Genomic DNA, 24,374 nt, shown 5'->3' on the forward strand with positions numbered 1-24,374 from the left:
GAAGTATGCCGTCATTTGTGCTGTCACTGTAGGGTTAATTTTGTGTTGGTTGGACTTCTCTATATCACATACTTCCATCCCAGCCATTGTGTTTATTCTTTGTGTTAATGGGTTTACTTTTTATAAGTTAACCACAAAGTCAAGGTCGTTCACATAAAGTGCAAACATATAACAAAAATAATACAAGAATGCCCAAGGGATGTTTTAGCTGTAGCCACGATAAATTGGTACCATACGATGTTGTTCTGGGTCGCTGACAACTACATACATTTACACAAAGTCACCATAAAGTTATTCTACAAAGTGTTCTGCAAACAATCCGTACAAGGAACAAACTAAGCCTTCACACGCCTGCATCACAACTAACTGCCTACAGGGGGCGTTCTCTTACATAATGACCTGAAAATGGAGGTTTACGTTTTGTCTCTCAGACCCCCCAAAATCCACCGTCGCCATTGCCCTTAAATGGACCCCTGCACTTCCATAATTGCCTTGTAATTTCTCTGTTCTCTCACAAAAGTATTCAAGTCGGTAAGGGCAGATATGTCCGGGGTTGGTGTGTTGCGGCCGTTTATAGAAGTAGTTTTTAGTTTTTGGCACTCAAGCGTTATTTTATTTCCCGGTACACAGGGTCTGAAACAGGAACAAACTGTACGACACTAGCATGTGCGTGTAAACCATGAGCCGGGCTGTACGGAGAAAGCAGGGTGAAAGGCCGTGTTTATAGTGGAGGGTGTCATTAGGGGGTTATTAAGTGAGGGCAACTTCCCATTACAATTTAATCCATTGAATTATCTGAAACAAAAAAACTTCAGGAAAAAAGGGAGATTTGCAGTCAACTCAGTTGTCCGAAAAACCACCCTTGCAACACCTTCAAAGAGCTGCAACATTCGGATATTGCTGATAACACACAGCGTGGACATCACACGAGAGCCTTTCAAAACTAATACAAACATTTTAATGATACGTCTTCCAAAGAAACTTGATCAAAGAAACTCTTCCAGCTAAAATGCAGGCCCTTAACTGCCAAAACGGATTCTTCCAAAATGGTGGGTTCAAAATGGAGGCCTGCTTCTTGCTTGTGTCACCCCTAAGCTGCATTGACGCGACGCTTTGCTACTGACAATGCCTTCTTTTGATTCCTATTCCTGGTGAAGAGTCGTACGTGGGGCAGCTTTCTGACACTGTGTGGGGGATGTCTGATTATACCATGGATCTGACCCCCCCCCATCTGCGTCCAATCAGCAAAGAGAAGGCTGTGTGTTCTTTATACAACACGCAGGGAGGAAGGCTGAGCGTGATAGGCGAGACAATAATTGCAGTTGTCATGACAAACTTTTAATTTGAAAGTCACACCACACAAAGAACAGCCGAGCGCACTGCACAATGTCACTTTTGAAGTATGATTAAATAAAGTTGGATTCATATTTGGAATCGAATCAGGGAGGGAGGGGGGGGGGGGGGGTCTGTTGACAGGCACCCTCTACCCCCGCCTCTCTCCCCCCCCCCCCCACACACACGCACTCCCCTACCTCCTCCACACACACACACACACACACACACACACACACACACACACACACACACACACACACACACACACACACACACACACACACACACACACACACACACACACTCCCCTACCTCATGACCTTGGGCCAGATTAAGTGGGAGACAAGAAATAACTGTATTTATGCCTCAACTTTACTTTTACAGAAGTTGACGTTGATGTGTTGGCATGTTTGGGCCACCCCCCCTGGTGGAGATAATGCTAGAGCGGTCACACTTTGTCAAAGTGCTCTGTGTTGTTGTATGTCTGCCTCCTGACCTATACTGCCCCCCACAGTTCAAAAGGTATAGAAGGACGATCACCGCAGCGCACAGAATACTTCCTCATTGAGTCTTTCAGTGGATAAACGTAACAAGTTCAATTCAGTATGAATATATTCTTTATTTGATTCTATTGCTATTATTTTTTTTACAACAGTACAAAGCGTTTAAATTAAATGTCACACATTCCACTTTACAAAAAGAAAAATGGTTATTTCAATCTCTTCATATCTTCATATGGCGACTCATCTAGCAATTAGCGCGTACAATTTAGACCACGCTGAACTATGGAAATTAATGTGAGGGAGTTCTCACGCCGCTGAACATTGGTGGATCTTTCCCTACTGAGCAGCAGTAAACATCTTCTTCCTCCCATCCATGCCAGACATGGCCTCCACGTTCTTACGCCAGTCAGTCACCTCCTCCTTCTGCAGGGCGAGAGAGAGAGAGACGTAGTGAAGCAGAGAGAGAGTGAGAGAGAGAGAGAGAGAGAGAGAGAGAGAGAGAGAGAGAGAGAGAGAGAGAGAGAGAGAGAGAGAGACGTAGTGAAGCAGAGAGAGAGAGAGAGAGAGAGAGAGAGAGAGAGAGAGAGAGAGAGAGAGACGTAGTGAAGCAGAGAGAGAGAGAGAGCGAGAGCAAGAGCAAGGGTATAGGAGCCGATGAAAAGAGCAAGAGAGTGAAGTGAAGCAGAGTGAGAAGTAATAAGAAGTAGAGAGAGAGAGAGAGAGAGAGAGAGAGAGAGAGAGAGAGAGAGAGAGAGAGAGAGAGAGAGAGAGAGAGAGAGAGAGAGAGAGAGAGAGAGAGAGAGAGAGAGAGAGAGAGAGAGAGAGAGAGAGAGAGAATGGTTACATGGTTACATGAATGCCACTGAGCAATTTGCAGTCACAGGGGTTAGAAGAAATGATTTCATAAATACCACGATGAATCAAAGCAATTGCTTTCAAATAAAAACTATTGCTCGGTGAAATAAAAAAGAAGTAAGTCCATAACGAAAGGCATCTGAACGAACATAGGTGTAGGCAGTATCTATATGATATATACAAGTGTAGGGAGTATCCATGCGACATATACAGGGGTAGGCATTGTCCAAACGACGCCTACAGGCGTAGGAAGTGTCCGTACGACGTCTACAGGCGTAGGGAGTGTTGGAGCCGAAGACCCACCTTCTCCTCGTCCTTCTTCACCGTCTTCAGCGCGACCTTGAAGTCCGACTTGGCGGGCAGCTTGGCCCCGCTCAGCACCAGGTCCCCGGTCTTCTTCACCCTCTTCAGGTTGGGCCTCTTCGTCCCCTTCAGCTCCCGGACCTTATGTGTCAGAACTTGGATCTGTGTGCGTGGGTGTGTGCGTAGGCGTGTTTGTGTTGGTGTGCGTGTGTGGGTGGGTGTATGTGTATGTGTGGGTGTGTAGGTGCGTGTGCGCATGTGTGTTTTTGTGTGTGTGTACGTGTGTGTGCGTATGTGTATGTGTATGTGTGTGTGTATGTATATGTGCGTGTGTACGTGCGTGCGTGCGTGTGTACGTGCGTGCGTGCATGTGTGAGTGCACGTTTGTGTGCATGTGTGCATGTGTGTGTGTGCATACATGTGTGTATGTGCATGTGTGTGTATGTTTGTGTGTATGTGTGTGTGTGTGTGTGTGTGTATGTGTGTGTGTGCGTTGGGGGATGGGGAGGTTATCAGCGTCAGTATACAGGTCCTCAGCATGGTAGTACCAGGGTGGCGTCATGGCCCTTCACTCGACAGATATTAAATGTCAAGGCTTTGGGATCGTGGCTCAACTCCCCGTAGCGTGCACGGACCCAGGTATTACAGTTATATATCCCCTATCAGAAATCAATGAAAGCCGCAGAGGTCAGCTTAATGCCTCCTGTCAGGGCACATACGCTCTGCTCCGAGTCTGACAGGCCGCATTAACCTGATCTCTGCAGCCCCCATTGATTTCTGATACGGGATATAAGAATTAAATTTATAATATACAAGAGGTAAATAAATGTAATCCTTAATGGAAGGCGGATTAAGACTGGAGCGTTCGTTTTTTTGATCTTCAAAGGCTCAGTGCTCGCCGAGAGGAGATGGCGAGCTGGCGGCCCGTCAGTACTCTTGACAACTTATGTTCATTTCCATTACAAAGACACGAACCTCGTTCTCATTCTTGGCAACCTTCACCTCGTGGTCGTACCGGTCTTCATCGAGGACGTCAATCTGTTTGTGCATGGTCTTGAGGAGGGCCTGCCATGTAAAAAACAAAAGGGGTAAGGGGAAAAAAACGAGGCGCTCTTATAGTGAAAGCCCTAACCAATGTGGAAGGAAGTGGGGAGAAGAATAAAAGCGCAGTCAGAGGTGATGCATCATCAGACGAGATGTAGGCTAAAAGCCTGGCTTTGAACTTCCGCAGGGCTTGCGGCAAGATAGCTGTCGAGAAGCCTTTTCAAACCCACGTCTTTTTGAGAGAATATGTGTTTACTTGGAGGAAAAATCGAAAAGAATTGCATTTAATAAAAGTTGCTTGGCCCTAATATTAACAGAAAGTAACAATTGTTTTACCTATGAATATCGGCGATAAATAGGCCTACACCTTTCGTGTTGGCAGTACATCATCCAGAGTGCTTTTATTTTCTGAGAATCTATAAATAGTATTCTATAAACTAGCACCTACAAGTGTTGTTTCAAGATCAGTATCGGTAACAAACAAAATGGCCAAGCTAAATATTGTGCCAGCTACAATATTTATCCATTCCCCAGTCTCGCATTGAATCAAAAGGCTAAGTAAGGAGTGCGTCTACCTGCAGGTCCTCCACAGTGAGGCCAGATAGTTTGAGGGGCGGACAGTTCTCCTTAAGCTTCGCTTCTCTCTCAGCAGCCTTGGTTGTCTGCTCAACAATCAGCAAGGCCTCGGCCTTCCTCAATAGCTTGCCCTGTTGAATAACCACACCTTAATAAACAACGAACGAGTGAATAACCATCGATTATCTATCAAAACATCAGTGGCAAACGCTGTAGCCTGCTTGCTAACAAAATAATATTTTTGTGTTATGTACAAAGTTTTGGTTTCCATTTGTAATACGACCAAAAGATAAATAGGAGCTGTCCAATATGGTTATGAGTGTACACCCCAAAAGGAGGTGAGACGGAAAAAAATCATGGCTGATTTAAAACTTAAAACTTGAAAATGTCAACAATTAACCTGGGGTCTTAGCAAACCTGCCAAATGCTTTTATGTCAGAGTGGATTTACCTTCAATAGAAGTCTTCTCGTTGCCGAGTATTTGGATTTTTTCTGAAAGAGAGGCAATAAATCGGCACCTTTACACATACGTTCACACAGCTACAAGAGGTGCACACATAGATGGCTAGCTTGATACACAATACATGAATGTCTCTGATTTACAACCAGATTGATGTTGAAGACTGTTGAAATTCAACTTCGGTTGAATATGTTGAAAACATAAGGATAAAATCTAGAGAATCCTTGAAGTGTGAACGCCCGAATTCAGCTCCAATTCAACTACATAGAGATTTTAAAAAAATGAAAAATGTGTTTGAGAAGGTAAGGGGCAGGGGGTGGGGGATGTTGTTATCTCTGGTTGTGACTCAAGCCAACATTGTGATACATTTTTAGTACCGTTGTTGTGTACGAGCGCTATAATAAGCGATGTTGTGTGTGAAATGCGCCACCTGCTGTGGCATTACACTAAAGTGTCCAAAAGCTGATCCCCCATTTGGACGCCTCCACAGACACCTCGCCGCCAGAGTCCCTTGATCGTGACGTCGAAGTGACTCGGTGAAGGCACTTTGACGTTAAGAAAAGGACGCTGTCAGCGTCGGGAACAAATTGGAACGTTCACAGACGGTTTGGCAACGGGCGGCACAAACATAGGATTTTACTCTCGTTTTCCTTAATTTGCGGTTTTATTTGAGTAACAATGACAACAAGGCATAGATTACTAAGGGGACAATCATTTAAGATGTATTACGTTTAAAACAAACATTGAAGGATTTGGATTCACTACCCCTATAATATCTTCGACATTCAAATAACATTGTTGGTTTAATAGACAAAGACATTAAACACAAAAGAACAATTACAGAAAATGAATGAAGCATTAATCCCCATTCTAAATGCTTCAATAGACTGTAATTCAATTATTTAGAAACACATGTAAGTAGTTAGTGTTCAATACATATTATGTTACAATACAAACTCACAGCAGTGTGTATGAAAACACAAATTCACCCAATAAAAGGCCTAATGGGATTAGGCAAAGGATTCAGGCAGCATGCTTAGTAGTAAAACCTAATTTGACACACACACACACACACACACACACACACACACACACACACACACACACACACACACACACACACACACACACACACACACACACACCATTTTGTATATGATATTAACCACAGGCCTTATATAATTAGGCCTATTAGCAACATAATGTCACCCCAATGGTGGAAACAATAGAAAAGCATGCATTTTTTTTAAAAAGCAACACAGGAAAAATAGAGCATGCCAAATTAAGTGCAGAGAAACAAATGTTTTCTTACAGGTCTGTGTCCCAAAATGGAAAGTCACCAACCCAACAAACAAACAAACAAACAAACAAATAACACACAACAAGAGATGAGAGTAAGAGAGTAAGAGTAAGAGAGAGGGAAGAGAGAGAGAGAGAGAGGGGAAAGAGAGGAGAGAGAGAGAGAGAGAGAGAGAGAGAGAGAGAGAGAGAGAGAGAGAGAGAGAGAGAGAGAGAGAGAGAGAGAGAGAGAGAGAGAGAGAGAGAGAGAGAGAGAGAGAGAGAGAGAGAGAGAGAGAGAGAGCGCGAGAGCAAAACATTTAGTTTCCACCAATGGTCAATAACAAGGACATTATCATTTGAGATGGGGAAGTGAGTGGTGGTGGTGTGAGTGGCGAGAGAGGACACTCACCCCTCCGACATGGTCTCTGTACGTCCCTTTGATTTCCTAATAGAGAGCCAACATAGTTTGGTAAGAGATTGTGTGGCCCACATTTGCAGCTGTGGCACCTCCCATACGCACACGGACCAAGCAGCACGCACTGAATGCAACCATCGTGCGATGTGAGGGAGTATTTTTAGACCCGGTTCATTTGCGCGTTCTGCGTTTCGCTCACACACCCACACTAAGTGGATGACTTTAGACTTTGGATTTTAGAGATGAAAGATCTGCTAAAAGACGAAATGAATGTAATTGGGTTCCAGTTACCAACTATAAAGTGGGGTTGGGGATATATATATATAGGTGGCAGCTGTAACCCAATTACATTTCCTATAATGACAAGAGCCTGGCCACATAAATGGCTGCACAAAAATTGGAGTGGATGGAAGGCCATCGACACGCGGCCTGGGGTCACTGAGGTGGTCCTCAGAATGTAATGGCGTTGGACGGCCCGCAAAGCCCTTTCTTAGTCGCACTCCCCTTTCTGCCGACCCAAGCGCCGCTGTATCTTGTCCTGTGATTCGAGAGCAGAACTGAAAATGCTATTACGCTATTACCCCCCTCACCCCCCCCCCCCCCATCCCCCCCCTCCCCAGAGGGGAGGGAGAGGGGGGGGGGGTTAGACGTTGGACACGACAGGGTCTCTAGGTGGGGATGAAAAACAGGACCCCACAAACCCCCCCCCCCCCCCCCCCCCCCAACCCCCCTGACCTTCCCGGCCCCCTGTCTGCCTTCATCACAGGCAGGGAATGAGGCGACCCGGCCCCGTCGGCCCCCCAGGGGGCGCCGCAGGTTAATAGGGTCCCGGGGAGGAAAACGCATGACGGCACAGAAAAAGTGACAACCAAGGAGAAGAAGATGAAGAAGGAGGAGAAGAAGAAGGCGAAGGAAAAGAAGGAGGAGAAGGAGAAGGAGAATAAGAAAGAAAAGGGGAAGGGGAAGGAGAAGAAGAATAAGAAAGAGAAGGAGAAGAAGAAGAAGAAGACGACAACAATGAAGGAAGAAGAAAGACATGAGAAGAAGAAGAAAGAAGAGGAAGAAGAGGAAGAAGAAGACGAATCAGGAGAAGAAGACGACAACGACAGAAGAAGAGAGAAGAGAAGAAAGAGAAGAAGAAGAAGAAGAAGAAGAAGAAGACGAGGAAGAAGAGCAAGAGGAAGAAGAAGAAGGAGAAAGAGAATACATTTTGATAACTCCTCTCCCCCCTCCACCTCGGATGTCTTAGAAGGAACAAGACGCGAGGGAAAGGATGTCATGGCCGCCTCCATGTTTGGCGGTGCAGAAGAAAACGCAACAGACGAGTTCCAGTTAATGAACCCCCTTCCCCTCCCCCTCCCTGCATTAGGGGAGGAGCGAGTGCGTGGGGGGGGGGGGCAGCCTGACGCTACCACACACATAAAGGTCAGGTCAAACTCTGGGGCCCCAGGCCCCCAGTGCTGCTGGTGGTCTTGTGAGAGCCGTGTGCATGCAGACATTCACGCATACTCTCACACACAGCTTCAAACACACGCTCGCTGACACGCACACACACAAATACACACAGAGAAACACAGACACGCACATGCATGAACACACCCGCAAAAAAACCCCACAGATTCATAGCGAGATATGCAGATGCACGCACGACACACACACACACACACACACACACACACACACACACACACACGTATGAACACACACAATACCATACAAAAAACGACACAGATCAAAGACAGACATGCAGATGCACACACCAACACACACATGTTCATACACACATGCACGAACACACGCACCCACACACACCTGCCCCTATGCCCTTGATAACCAGTGATCAATGGCTTTGCGTCCGGCGCGTATTGCATGAAAGAAGCACGGCTGCACAAGGCCACGTCTCCTGTGGGTCTCTGAAGACGCGGGGCTACAAATCACCCCCCCCACATGTACACACGACTCGCACTCTAATGGGACATAATGAATATGAATTATGAGAAGGCAACGGGAATGGGGGGAAAAGGCCCCATTTTACAAGTGAGCGATCTGACAGCAGTAAAAGCCAGCTTTATTGGGAGAGACGGCTGTAGTAAACACATTGAGGCAGGTGGGGGAGAGAGGGAGAAAGAGAGAGAGAGAGAGAGAGCGAGAGAGAGAGAGAGAGAGAGAGAGGCGAGAGGGAGAGAGAGAGAGAGGGAGAGAGAGAGAGAGAGAGAGAGAGAATAGAAAGGGAGAGAGAGGTGAGAGGGAGAGGGAGGGAGAGAGAAATAGAAATAGAGAGAGAGGGAGTGGGAGAGAGAGAATAGAGAGGGAGAGAGAGGCGAGAGAGAGGCGAGAGAGGCGAGAGAGAGGCGAGAGAGAGAGAGAAATGATCTGTGACCAGCACAAAACACAGAATGGCGGGGGCTACAAGCCATGTGCACTCATACACACACACACACACACACACACACACACACACACACACACACACACACACACACACACACACACACACACACACACACACACACACACACACACACACACACACACACACACACACACACACAGAGAGACAGAAGCCGGCACACAACAATTTATATTCATCCCTCTATGAATTTGCCAATTTCCTTGGAGACCCAACACACACAAACAAAAACACACGCACACATGCGAGACAATTAGCTCCTTGACAATATCAACAACATTTGATTTCAGCCTTGATTGTGGAAAACAAACACACACTTGAATAATCAGAAGCAAGCCACTCAAATAATAGCGCTTTCACTGTCCTTCTCCAAACACTCAATTATCCAAAACTCACCTTGGAGAGAGCGAGCCAGAGAGAGAGAGAGCGAGCGAGCAAGAGGGAGCGAGTGGGAGATAGACGATCCCTTTCAGAGTATAGCGACGTGAGTAGCAGGTTGTACAGCTAGCGTCGACGGCAGGCACTACGAAAAGAGTGCCTTCGCCGAATTCCCGTGTATTGATTTATAGGAGCAAGTGACCCCTCACCATGAATGGCCGTCTATTATAAGAGTCTCTGCTACGCCTACTGCCCTCACATTGGTCACAATGGCATGTGTGTGTGTGTGTGTGGGGAAGCATCATTGCCATACCTGCAGTCAGAGGCCGAGTCCCGTGTGTGTGTGTGCGCTGCACACACTTTGCCAAATTTAAATAAGGAACGGCAAGGCTACACTCACTCTTCACGTGATCGCCCCCCCCCCCCCCACAGCCTAGTCCCTAGTCCTGGTCCAACCACCAACCTGCTTTCCACAACCTTGTCCTTTTTTTGTTTTACACGATGGAAACACGAGACAAAAAAGGGGTGCTTTTGTTAGAAAAACGTGACAGAGGGAGTATTTAAGCCGTGTGAACAGGTGGGTCTTTGATTCGTTAGGGTGGTCTTTCTTTTGTGCGTAGGGTTTTATGGAAGTAAACCGGGGTCGACTCGCACCTTGTTCAACGGCATCGGCTCAGGTGTTGACATTCGAGACATGTCCCCGCCTGGCGCCCATGCAGACCGCCGATATTCTGCCGCCTCCGCAGTGAGGCGGCAGATCACTGCCTGATTTGTCATACTCACAAACGGCCCAAGACACCGCGTTCAACCCAAACCCTAAATCTCAAACTAACGGCGGCTAAGGGACCGATACAACACTGACAACTTGTTCCCCTAGCGCTTATTAAACGAGATGCGTCCTCCCAAGCCCCCCCCTTTCTCCAAAGACAACAACATTCACTCGAGGTTCATGTCAGGTGTGGAAGGCCGTACGCGAGCCCCCATAATTGTTTAATCATGCGTTTTATGGGACAAAGAGACCCACATTTGCTAGGGATGTTTCCGGTGCAGTGATAAAGCTTCTCACAAGCTCTGCATACCCGATGAGCGCGCACACACACACACACACACACACACACACACACACACACACAGTGGGCTTTGGCAACACACCACTAATCACAGGTGGCTCTTTAGGCCTGACCCAGGGCCATTGGCAGCGCGCTGTGTGTGGATGTGCGTCCGTGGAGGTGGTTGATGGAGGAGGTGGAGGTGGTAGGTGGAGGAGGTGGAGGTGGTAGGTAAAGGGGTGAGGTGGTGCCGCTGCAGTCTGTCTCTCTAAATCAGTCTGACCTTGCAGTGCGCCGCCATTAAACGGGGAGATGTGGGCACGCGTGTACCTTGGCACAAATAGATGTGGTGGGGCCCATAAAAAATAAAAATGGGCTGCGTTGTTGGGGTCTTGTGTGTGTGTGTGTGGGGGGGGGGTCTGTGTGTGTGTGTGTGTGTGTGTGTGTGTGTGTGTGTGTGTGTGTGTGTGTGTGTGTGTGTGTGTGTGTGTGTGGCTAGGTAGGTGTACGTGATGCTGTTCATGTGTGTGTGTGTTGAATTACCCTGTTTAGTAGGTGCAGAAAACGAATTTGCATGCAACGCTATCAGTGTTTGTCGATGAACATATGAATGAAGCCAGACAGACTAAAGCACACACACACACACACACACACACACACACACACACACACACACACACACACACACACACACACACACACACACACACACACACACACACACACACACTAACATAGACACACAGATAAACACGCATAGTCATAAACATGCACACATAAACATGCACACACACTGACAACTATGCACACATGCAAACATGCGACACACACACAGACAGACACACAAAAACAACAATCCATAATCCATAGCACACATTAACACACATGCACACTAAGATAAGTGTTACCGCTAATGGAAAAGGAACACACAGACTGCCATCAACCCCCCCCCTCCCCCCCCCACCCCACACACACACACACACACGGGGACACATATAGACACACACAAACTCACACACACACACACACAGACCAAAGAAGTGGTCTACTGAGCAGGAATAATCACAACGCATTGTTCCATGATCCAAATAACTTTCACACAGCTGAGTGCTCTGAGGGATACAAAGAAATGTGATACTGTCACAGAATGCATTCCTCCATGAGCTCAGACGGTCCCTACGGACGCAGGTAGACACATGACAAACACATCACCACTGACAACAACAGAAACAAAAACCAAGATAATACCGCCCTTTGAAGCGTTTTACAGTAGGGTTTGGGAGATGAACCAAGCAGGAAGTGATGGGAAAATCTCAGCACGGCTCTTAAGAGAATATCAATGACTTAATAAGAGCTACTTTTTAAAAGTTTACACCAGAAAGTTGTCTTTTAAACCATAAATAAACCCTGTGGGTTGCGGTTTCCCAAGAGTTTCTATTGGTTGTTATTTTGACATTGTTAGGTATTTGGTTTTTAATACATGCCATCTGGTAGGAGGCAACGCTGTCTGTGACTTGATGAGTTTTTGCCGATTTTATTTGGAAAAAAAGGCGCATGGGCTGCCAAATACAAGAAGGATTTCACAAATCTTCCATTGTCTAAATAAACTTTCATTAAGTGCACTGGGGAGAGGAGTTGCCATTGAATTGGCCTAGGATTAACCTCTGACCTTTCGCAGTGGTACATGCAGGCTGTCTGAGAGGGAACATCTCTCCAGCACAGTTAGGAGTTTATCTCAAATGGAAACACTAATATGATTTATTTGGCTTGATTTGATTTATTCATTGGATTTGGTTTACTTTTTTGTGGCTAAAGAATATCTGGACATTTTCATGATACTGGCGGAATATTGGTAGCATTTTAGATGAAAATGTGAATCACACATTTTGTAATTATTTTGTACATTTGTAACCATGACGTTAACAGCATACAGTACAAAACATCTGTTTTCATTGCCGATGTGCCAGTGATATATGCCATTTCTTTATAAAATATTGAAAGAAATTGCAGTTATAAACCATCAATTTGTGGTAGGATCCCTTACCCCGATGTCTAAAGTCCTTGAGAAAGATGCCAAACATCTGATGCTAACGACGTGTGTCTGAATTCAATGTATCTTGCTACTAAATTTCCAATAGTAGTTAACGGTCTTCCAACTGGGGTTTATTTTCTTCAGTGACCCCAATGGAAATAGCCCTAACAACACCCCCCCCCCCCCCCCCCCCCCCCCCCCCCCCCGCCTTCCAGTCCCACTGAGTCCGGTCCACTGAGACTTGACGAGACACACCTGTATGCAATGAGGGGGAGCGTTCACGATCACGTGCACATCGGCACACATCCTCAAACGAACGCGACCCTTGATGAAATGAAACTATACAACAATATATATTGGGAGAGGGGGGGGCGGTTAGACGTTGGACACGACAGGGTCTCTAGGTGGGGATGAAAAACAGGACCCCACAATATACAAAAATATAGAATTCATACTTCCAATCAGCTACTACAGGAATAACCAACCAAGTGGTATGGGCTGGTGACGGCTCCTTAATCGGCACCTTGTCACATTATGTATTGATATGTTTCTGTGGTGCCTCCCATTTAATGTGAAAACGAACTGCGCGATAGTTGCGCGTTCGTTCTACGATGCGCTGGGTAGTATCTGATTTAGTCGTATTCAATTATTCATGCCATGTCTGCACGTTCACACAGCATTGCAAACATGGCCTACATCGATCCCGCGGATCCTCCATCATTTCTACTCTCCGTTGTTAATGTTGAATTGATGTCATCTATTTCTAATCTATGTCACGGATTTTCCAACACTTTACTGCGACGATATATCAAAACTAAGAACAACGACTCCTGCTCGTCAGATATATGCGAGGAAGCTGGCAGACCAGAGTACACCTCTTAGAGCCAACTCGTTAACAAACGACTCGTTAACAAACGATTCGTTAACAGACGACTCGTTAGCGAACGACTCTATAGCTATCCGTTTGTTAAAAAAAGGACTTGTAAGCGAACGACTCTATAGCTCTCCTCTTGTTAACAAACGACTTGTTAACAAACTAATCGTTAACAAAAAACTCGTTACCAACCCACCCATCAGCCGTGTGTGCCTGTTGAACCAGGTCCAAACGTGCAGCCGGTCAGGCCCCTCTGCAACTCCCTCCACTGGCTCCCTGCATCACCCCCGCACAAAGGCCTTGATGTCGGTGCTCATGCTATAGTAGCTGATCTTCACTCGCTCACATCAGATATACATAACATCTCGGTGTCCCTACACATCCTCTGAGGACCACTAATGAGCAGAGCCTGGCGCTGCCTTCAGACTGCATGGGAGTCGTTCTCAGCCCAGTGCCCGTTTCATCTGTTGCACCCTGATGGTGGGAAAGGCTTCCTAGCTCCCCGCGATCTTCAGAGTCCTTCCTCGAGAAACATCAGACGACCCCATCTCTTCCGAGAACGTCTGCGAACCCCGACTTGAGCACTGCGTTGTTTTTAGATCTTGTGTTGAATTGAGATCCTGTGTTCTATCGTTATAACCATAACTTCATGGTGGTCATTCGACCACCACTAAAATATGTAACATCCTTCTGAAATTGTGTTTCTACTACTGCACCCTTTCCAGTTGTTTCGTAGGAACTTTAATGTGCAGAATCTTTTTGGAGTTATTTATATGGTTGTAGTTATGTGTTGTTTGAACAGACAACTGAACAACTAACTACAAACTAGCGAAACTGGAACCAGTGTTTACTTGCAAAACACACAGCAGAAAGCAGAACAAATTTACTGAAACGGGTTGTGTGTGTGTGTGTGTGGGTTGCTCACTGCAATGCTTGGTAACATTTGGACTTAAGTTTCACAGATCAAGGCAACAAGGCGGTTGAAAATGGTGAACTCAAGCTCATCTTGACATTTCTGGGTGTGGAAGATATCCCCCTGGCTTTTGTCGCTAGGCAGGATGGCAGACTGTCATTATCTCTTCACACTCCTGCTAGCACCTCAGGTGGAGGAGGACGAGGAGAGGAGAAGAAAGAGGTAGAGGAAGAGGAGTCTGAGGAGGTGGGTGAGGAGGAGGAAGAAGAAGAAGAGGAAGGGGAAGAGGAGGAGGAGGAGGATGATGGAAGGAATGAAGAGGATGAGTATTGGCAGGGAGGAGGGAGAAACAAGAAGCTGCAACAGAATCCTCTGGTGAAGAAAGATTTTGACCTGCAGAAGAATCAATGACCTGCTGAAGACGGGTCGAGGAGGGGGAGATGGGAGGAGGAGGATTAACCAACAGTAAACCACATCTACTAGCATTCTGTGGTTTTGTGTTTTGGATGTATCTGAAGCTGTAGGGGCAAGAAAAAGAAAAAGTTACTATTGAGTCACAACAGTGAGAAACTTTGATGAAACGCACGGTTTTCTCATCAACTCCCAAATCCTCCCAATGCCAGAACGCTCATTTGGATCCACACAAGAAAATGTATTTCCCTTTCTTGGCAGAACGAGGTGTACATAGACTGAAGTAATGCGTCTAAACCATCCCCTGGCAACAACAAGTGTCTCCTGTCTGCGTCTGATGACAGGTGTAGGCTGGCACTGGCGGGCCGATGCAAATGAAGATGCAGTATTAATATAATTGAATGTCTCCTCCTCCCTGTCTAAATCTTGGTCTTGACACTGTGTGTTTCTCATTTTAATGTGATTGGGTTGTAATGAGTTCGCTGTGCCCCTCACACTGATGGTGTAACCTGGTTCCCCCACGAGCCCCCCCACACACACACACTGCAAACACACTGCACACACACACACACACACACACACACATGCTCAAACACAAGCTTGCATTTGCGACACATGCAGAATTAAAAACATATATATATAGGACGCAAATATAAACACAAAGGCACATACAATGTGTAATAAAATACACACATTATATGCGCATGCATAAACATGGCTACACATGTACACCCCCTCCCCCCACATTGACAGCTTCTCTCTTCGACAACACACACACACACACACACACACACACACACACACACACACACACACACACACACACACACACACACACACACACCGTGTCTGCTAATGTCGCGGCGTAAAAGCGCCTGCCAGGAAGTATTAAGTCGTTAAGTTAAGACAACACTTTCCAGCCAACAGTAATCACAGGGATCTCAAGCCCCGTTCACCCGAGCATTGCTCCAGTACCTCTTCATTCGGAGGCGGATTGGGCCTATCGGGAAGTCACGGGGAGTTTGATCGGTGACGCTTTCATTACGGACGCTTTTGTTGGGTTTCCATGATTGGAAACGCCACTTAGCGCCGACTCTCGTTCACGGTCATGACTCATTTAAAAAGAGTTTGGAAGCATGCCTCTAATAAATCCACATGCCTATTAAATTCAGCACCAATACTTAAATAGTTGCTTTCCCTTGCTGAATACCGGACTGATTATCGGGGATAAATCCATCATTAAGCTAAGAGCAGCTTCACCACTAACCTGGCACTCACCGGGTGAGTTCAGTGGCGACCTCAAGACAGACGAAGTCGACAGAGGATTCTATGTTTTCAATTAAAAGTTTTCACACATTCTCACCGGCGGCTGACACATTGTTTTTCTTGGTTCCAGCACCTTTGTGAAGATGTACGTCTAACTCTCCTCTCCCCCTCCTCTCCCCCTCTGCCGCCGCTCAGCGAACAGGTGCGGCGGCGGCGGCGGCGTCTTCCTTCGGTTGACAACCCCCCCAAATCATCCACAACAAGGATCCCCTCGACACCATCTCGGTACGCCTCGGTGGGATGGATCTCGAATCCCTCTCGCTCTCCCCATCTCTCTAAGCTGTCCTTAACCATTTCCACCAATATAAATGAAGAAGAGGGAAAAGGAGAGAGAGAGAGAGAGAGAGAGAGAGAGAGAGAGGGGGGGAGAGAGAGAGAGAGAGAGAGAGAGAGAGAGAGAGAGAGAGAGAGAGAGAGAGAGAGAGAGAGAGAGAGAGAGAGAGAGAGCGGGAATACGAGAGAGAGTGAGAGAGAGAACGAGAGAGGGAGAGAGAGAGAGCAGGAGAGAACGAGAGCGAGTGCGAGTGTGAGAGGGACTCTGTGTTGACCTAAAAACTCAACTCCTCCAAAGGTTTTTCCTACTCTCTGTCAGTTGATTCTGGGCCTCTGCTATCAAATATTAAGCGAGAAAGCTGTGCTCCCTCCAACACTGTAAAATGGCCGGGTGGGAGAGGAAGCAAAGGTTGCTCCTTTGATACGTATTCCAAATGCTTCCTGTACCACAGAGCTTGTCATACTGTCAGAGAGAGAGAGAGAGAGAGAGAGAAAGGGGGAGAGACTGACTTACTCACAATATACGAGCATATGATTATATAGAGCAATGGAAGCCATTCCATGTGATAGATGCTGGATGAAATGGTCCTCTACTCTGGCATCATGGGAGCCCATTTGCATTTCTATGATCATACCACACACAATAGATAATCTGACCCACATACACATGGGCAATTTCACCACACACCAGTGACTTAAGCCCTCGAACCCAATTTGACAAAGTCATGCAGCATTGGTGTGGGTCTTTTTGGTCGCAGGCTATTTGGGAATATGTTTCCTAGGCCCGGTGTTGCTCGTCAGTGATTTGAAAGAGTCTCGCCAAAGAAAAAAGAAAAGGAAATCATGAAAGTACTCGAGGAACGCATGTCGCTGAGGTGGTTAGCTAGTCAGATCATTAGAGTCTCACAGAGCTCCCCCTCTCCGCTGGATTTCTTAAGATGATCGCCAGAGGTGCAGTACCACCGCCGTCCACAGGGGGGTGTCGTTTCTGCCTTGCTGTGCTGCTAAAAAAACAACCCCTGCGTGCGGGCCGAGAGAATAAGAAGAAGAAGAAGAGGACTTGATGACGGCGCTTTCAAATAACAGGCCTTGTAAACATGTCGGTGACAGTCGTTAAAGATAATAATGAAAACTGGGGTGCCAAGAGCAAGGAGCAATCAATCCAGTTTTCTAATACAAAGAGGAAAGGGGGGCGAAGGAGGGAGACCGTGGACGGTGGGGAGAGTTCCAGTAACTGCAGAATACAAATTTGATTTCCCATCACCAGAGTAGAACGCTTTTTAATGGTGCCTCTCTGACAGCCGTAATGGCCCTCCTCCTTCATGTCGGCAATTATTGTTCTTCAGGCTTTAATTGCGTTGCTTTGGAAAGCGACGCTGCTGTCACTCATGCAGGTGTGCTGTAGCTGCTGTCTGTCACTCGGACCTGACTGACACACACGCACACGCACACACACACACACACACACACACACACCCACACACACAAACACTTCACTCATGCTGTATCGTTTGGCAGGGCAGTGTTTGATCATGCCCAGGCGCTGTCGATAAGGCAACAGTGATTTTGATCCATCCCATTTTTCAGTAAGGTAGCGCGCTGTCAAAAGAATCACGTCTGCATCCTTCTATACGGAAGTGGAGCCATGGTGGGGACCTTACCCAGAAATAGAAGCATGTAATACACACAACACTTTGTGGTGTTGAAGTGCTGAACATTGTAAGCTATCCTGATGATAAACGCGATGGTATAGCGGGAATGGTAAGCTTATCGATGGTATGTCGCAAATCTGGGGTTCTAGTTCCCCTAATGGGTACTGCTAGAATCATTATGAAATATTTAAGTCAATTTGTTTATGGTTTCGTTGACAGTCCCCTTTGATTAACTGTACAATAAAATGACCAGCTTTAGTCTATTTGGCAAATTTCCAGCTGTAGCCCCAATACATAAGTATGAACCAAATTATAGGGGACGCGCAAACCAAGGTTTCTTAAGACAACTGTATTTATTTGCGTCCATCTATTAATATCGCCGTTACCCACCACATATAGACACATTCACAGTATTCGAACTGTCCTCCCGTTCCAAAAATAGTTGTGAACGCGCGAAGGAGGCGCTCTGTTAGAAATGGAACAGAGAAATCTATTGGCCGACGCAAGGAGACATTGACTATTTTGCAACAGCTGCGTACCTGCGTGACATTTGAGGAGGGCTTCCATGTTCCCGCCCATCCACCCGGCAGTAGCCCATCAAATTGACCTATCGGGTCTCCGACATGGCTAGGCTGCCTCGATAACGCCCTGCGTGCCCTGTCAGGGGGATTCACGGTGTTGGGTGCGTGGGTGGGTGGTGGAGGTTTCGGGGGGGGGGGGGGGGGGTACATGGCCCAGGGTTCACTGAGGGCCATTCTTCAAACAACAGCCGCTGTATCTCTGCCAAGAATCTCCAGTGCAGCCGTGACAGGCCTGACCCCGGGTCAAACAACCAACCCACTCACCCCCCCCCCCCCAACCCCCCTACACAGCATACATACTGACCGTCCCTACCCCCCCCACCCCCGGAAGAGAGAGAGAGAGAGAGCGAGAGACAGCGAGCGGGAGGGATAGAGATACATGGGGTGATGATCTAAAGGCAGGGGAGGCTGAGGGAAGTGTTTGTAGTGAGAAAGAGATTGCTCGTGACAGGATGAGAAGAGGGGGCATATGAAGTTGTGAAGAAGGTATGAGGGAAGTCGGAAGCAGCCTTGGCGCTGTCAGCTGGAGGCAAACTGAATAAACATGTTGAACAGAGAAGGTTTAATGAGGTTGAAGGAGGAAGATAAGAAATCACTAACATTTCTGCCGACGTTTCTAATTTTGCCAGCATTCCTCAAACCAGACGTCTGAAAAAACGTCTTCCAACATTTGTGGATTTGCAAACATTTCTGTTCCCTTTTTGTGTTTGCTAACATTTATGTTCTTGTGTTTGCCAATTATCAATGAACACTTTAGCATTTCTGTCTTTGCTAGCATGCCTCCTTCCTCGCTAACATGCTAACGTGAGCTAGCTGGGTAGGCCCATATAAGGCCGCAGGAACCAGTTTACAAACAATATTAAATCCCCTGAGTTTATGTGCACACTTAAGTGGCAAAGAAATATACACACAATTATTAATTATTATTATTTAAAAAACTAAACACATATCGAAATACCAACCATAAAGTGTAGAGGATTATATTTAGTTTTCATAGCCTCCCTATGGAAAAATATGTTTTTAACGAACGCACAACAAACAAGGTTTCACTGCAGGCAGAAAGCGTAAGGTGCGAGCTTATTAACTTATAACCCTGAACAAATTGCTGATCCGTCTGCAAGAGATCAGCCTTGTAGCATTTTAGAGCAAAAACTTAATCATATAACTTTGTTTTTTGGAATGTAATGCAGATGGAGGTGTAAGGACACGGACACAGATAGTGGTGGGCATCAATCCAAGCACACAGAGGCTATTAGCAGGCTAGGCTACATTTAACAGATTTATTGTGTTCTGATTGGCCGGGGCGATGGCCAATTACAAATGTACTCAGCGGTGGCCACAGTCACAGCCAGACATCCTTACGGGAGAAGGAAAACTGTGTGGGCAACCCTGGGCCCATTGTTTTCCTGTTACATGTGTTCATATCACACACTCAGAGCTACCTGCCCTGACTGTTACATGCACATACATGGACACAAACAGACACACACACAGAAGTAATCACCTTGTCTCTGGCTATTATCCACACACACACACGCACACAATCACCTTGTCTGTGGCTATTATGCTCACACACACACACACACACACACACACACACACACACACACACACACACACACACACACACACACACACACACACACACACACACACACACACACACACACACACACACACACAGGGCCCACTGTGTATCTGTGACGATGTTAATTGAGGAGTTGAGGAGTGCTAAGCCTCCGCTGATTCCCGAGCCACTCTGTGCGTTGGTGCAGGATAATCACGAGCACCACGCCAGGGGGGCTTCTGCTCGCTGCCGTCCCAGAATCCTTTGCTGTCAGGGGGCCGGGGGGAGAAGGCTTAGCGGGTGTCAGGCTGGTCCTGTCTATTCTTTTCTTTTTTTCCTCCGTCCCCCTCACACATCACTGACGGAGCAGCCTATTAAAGGTGCCTTTATACTGCCCACGGTGTCCCCCCCCCCGCACGCGCACACACACACACACACACACACACACACACACACACACACACACACACACACACACACACACACACACACACACACACACACACACACACACACACACACACACACACACCTTAAAATACAGTCCGGGAAGAGGATCACAGATGCTGTTGGTTTTTATTTCTCGCATTCGTCATCGTTCAGCCCACACAGGAGAAGACACCTCAAGAGTGTGGCGTCTTATAAACGCTTAGCACGCCAACTTCCTCATCCCACCATCCCTCAGCACACACACACACACACACACACACACACACACACACACACAGTCAGTCAGACACGCACACACACATACTAACAAAAACACACACGTGTACGCATGGACACACAGACACACTCGCACACATGTATGCATGCACACACACACGCACACATACAAAGACACACAAGCACATACTCACACACACACACACATACACACAAACGCGTGTATGCATGCACACACACACATACACACACAGGCACGCATTCAGACACACACACTCACGTGGTTGCATGCACACACACATACAAAGACACACACACACTTGCACGTGTGTATGCATGCACACACACACACACACACACACACACACACACACACAGGCAAGCATTCAGACACACACACACACACACACACACACACAAGCGCTTGCAGACACACACACAGATATGCACACACACACACAAAAAAACCTGACGCACACACACACATACACAGTGACCTAACCACACACACACACACACACACACACACACACACACACACACACACACACACACACACACACACACACACACACACACACACACACACACACACACACACACACACACACACACACAATGACACAAGCAGACTTAAATGGAAAACATGACAGATAACCCTTCTTTTTAATACCTAGTTAATTTGGATACTTGAAACCTCCGACAAAAATGCGACAAAAAAATGACAGAGCTTGGCAATGAATGTGTGGGATAAGATTGGATAGGAAAATTAGTCGGGGATACAGTTGTGTGGGATGTAATTGGGTCGGATAAAGTCCAACAAATCCAACTTTAAATTAATGTTTTAAAGTCTGATGGCAAACAAGCACAGATCTGGTTGACCGGGGCATTTCACTTTCTTCGGCTGTGTGAGTTTTGACCAATCATGTTGCTGGAGGCACGGGTATGTTAGCGCATAATTGGCTAAAACAAACTCGGCCAGCGGTAGTGAAGTTGGAAAAAAGTGTCTCTCAAGGTTCCAACACAACACTGTGCAGACTGGCCGTCCGTAGATACACACTTATTAAAATCCCCTTCCGGAAGCTTGAACCGACTCGCAAATTAGTTCCTCTTTGGTTCAAATCTCCGTAACGACACAGCGTGGCTCTGAGGTGAGGTGGGATATAATTGGGTGGGATGTGATTGGATTGGTTGTGATATGATTGGTTGGGATGTGATTGGGTGGGATGTGATTGGTTGGGATGTGATTGATTGGGATGTGATTGGTTGGGCTGTGATTGGTTGGGCTGTGATTGGTTGGGCTGTGATCGGTTGGGCTGTGATCGGTTGGGCTGTGATCGGTTGGGCTGTGATTGGCTGAGATATGATTGGTTGGGATATAATTGGTTGGGCTAAGATTGGTTGGGCTATGACTGGTTTGGCTATGATTGATTGAGATTTGACTGGTTGGGATATTCTGTGTTTTCGTCCCAACCAATCATAGTGGTTGATTGTTTGGGATACGATTGGTTTGGATATAATTGGGGCGGCATTGGATTGGATTCACTTGCGTGGGATATATCCGGCTACAGAGGTTGCTAACAGATACCCCCCCTAGTCTACGCTCAGCAGAAGAGCTGGATTATAAATTAAGGCCGGGCTCCGGTGCTTCTGATGCAATCTTCCGAGGTAAAAAACGCTCCGAGATGCGATGCCGGGCGTCTACAAAACAAAAGAGACGATTCATCGCGAAAGCCGTGAGGCGCGTGTTTATCGGCATCCCAAACAAGGGAGTGTTTGTTAAGACAAGGTGAGGCGTTCTGCGTGTGTTCTCTGTCCCCCAGGCATCACTCATCCCCCGGATAATGCAACACAGGTGTAATGGTTGTAACAGCGTTGCAGTTTGGTGACATTGCCGGATGAGGATAAGGCTTTCTCTATAAAAAGGATTCATGAAGTCAGTTACTTTTAGAGGAACGAACTGTTGATCCCTCACCACAGTGCAAATCTTCAAGGCAGTTCCAGCTGTTTGTTAGCGGTATCCCGCCTGCTATGATGGTACGATGTCTGTGCTTTTACATCATTCAGCAGACGCTGTCATCCGCAGCAACTTCATTTGTGATATTATTGATATTATGGAAGTGATTATATTATGGATGCAGGCATCGTGCTCACAGCCAACGATATATGAATCTCAATCATCTTTTGACACGATCTGATCATTTCATTACTTCCTTCTCTTTTACGTCACCTTTTGTCAAACACAGCGCAGAACAGAATAGCAACTAAAAGATACTTAAATAAAGAACACAAAATTCTGGGTCGACTAAATGGCTGCTTTCCCACTGCTAAGAGAAGTGGACTCATGGATGAATCCAACGCGGTTGGGATGGCTGGCTGTATAGAAGCTCTGATCAAAGACTCTTGACCTGAATCACTACACTTGCCTCCAGCATTACCCCCAATAGCTAGAGCCATTGTCACATCTCAAACGTACATGTCTCTCACTGTGTATTTACAAGGGTCATCCACGTGGAAATGTGCTCTTATGGCGATATCTTACCTTCTGGAAACCCCTTTCTTCCTTATCACAGATGTCGTTTTTTTACATCTCACACACGTCCGAATGACCTTTGAACACAACCAAAATTACCGGCACGTTTTCTACAATATTTTATTCAGCTACGATTGGTTACATATCATATTCCAAGAGGAATGAAAAACATCTCAACACGGCTGAATACGTCCGAATATAAAACATGTTATTTTAGGTAGGAGGAAGTGATTTCTAAATCTTAGCCGTGGACGTTTTGGAGCGGCGTGTATAAAAACCATTTGCTCCTGTCTGAGGCTATTTTTGACATTTCCCCCCCACCCCACCACCACCACCACCAGCACCAGCACCACCCACCATTGAACATTAGTATCCATGACGGTGCTCTTACCTCCATCTCCGGTTCTCCGCCCTGAGCGATTTCGTCAGGGAGGCTGCTTGTTTCCATGGCGCATCAGCGTTAACCGGCATGATTGAGAGGTGTTTTTTTCTGTTTCGGAAGAAATAAGACATCAACGTTTACAAATTCAATTCTGGGTTGTTTTGTACCGTGAAACAATGTGTACAGAAAATATCGTTCAAAGAATAAATTGGGGAAAAAATAAAAGGTTTAAGTTACCTGGACTGTAGTTTCACAGAGTCAGTCCTTCAAGATCCGCCTGGTTATCTACTTCCGGTAACAGTGCGTTTAGAAGAACAGACCTGTGATGAAACAAACGTGATTTAAAATGTGATAAGCCACAATGGCTCAGCGGTCTATGAAAGAAAATACATAATAAACCAATGCTTTTCAATATAAGAATATACCTGCATCATCCCTACATTTATTTGAGTGACAACGCTGACAGCCAATCAGAACCATGTCTTAAGTTTCTTCAAGAGGCGGAGACTGCCTCAGACTCTAATGTGTTTAACAAAGGACGTTCTGTATCTTCCG

General features: G+C 46.5%; 1 protein-coding gene across 6 annotated transcripts; it reads right to left on the reverse strand.

Annotated features, from left to right (window-relative positions):
* Positions 1 to 1,934: 1,934 nt before the first annotated feature.
* tnni4a (troponin I4a) lies at positions 1,935 to 23,923 on the reverse strand. Of its 6 annotated transcripts, XM_030342466.1 has the most exons (9): positions 23,829 to 23,900; positions 23,447 to 23,514; positions 6,767 to 6,802; positions 6,389 to 6,392; positions 5,067 to 5,108; positions 4,616 to 4,747; positions 3,972 to 4,061; positions 2,997 to 3,158; positions 1,935 to 2,261 (listed from the first exon to the last, which is right to left on the reverse strand). In XM_030342466.1, the coding sequence occupies exons 1-9, from the start codon at positions 23,883 to 23,885 to the stop codon at positions 2,175 to 2,177; spliced, it is 678 nt and encodes a 225-aa protein (XP_030198326.1). In that variant the 5' UTR covers positions 23,886 to 23,900; the 3' UTR covers positions 1,935 to 2,174. The 6 variants fall into 6 exon arrangements, with proteins under 6 accessions (XP_030198326.1, XP_030198327.1, XP_030198331.1 ...); XM_030342467.1 differs by lacking the exon at positions 23,447 to 23,514 and having other exon boundaries at positions 23,829 to 23,923; XM_030342471.1 differs by lacking the exons at positions 23,447 to 23,514; positions 23,829 to 23,900 and adding an exon at positions 9,874 to 9,906.
* Positions 23,924 to 24,374: the final 451 nt, after the last annotated feature.

The sequence above is a fragment of the Gadus morhua genome, chromosome 19 (assembly GCF_902167405.1).
Source record: "Gadus morhua chromosome 19, gadMor3.0, whole genome shotgun sequence".
Taxonomy (NCBI): domain Eukaryota; kingdom Metazoa; phylum Chordata; class Actinopteri; order Gadiformes; family Gadidae; genus Gadus; species Gadus morhua.

Coding starts and splice junctions, on each gene's coding strand:
- tnni4a (XM_030342466.1), bottom strand. CDS start 23,885: ATGGAAACAAGCAGCCTCCCTGACGAAATCGCTCAGGGCGGAGAACCG. Junction 23,515..23,828: donor GCGGAGAACCGGAGATGGAG/GTAAGAGCACCG, acceptor TTGTGTTCAAAG/GTCATTCGGACGTGTGTGAG. Junction 3,159..3,971: donor TTGCCAAGAATGAGAACGAG/GTTCGTGTCTTT, acceptor CCACGCACACAG/ATCCAAGTTCTGACACATAA.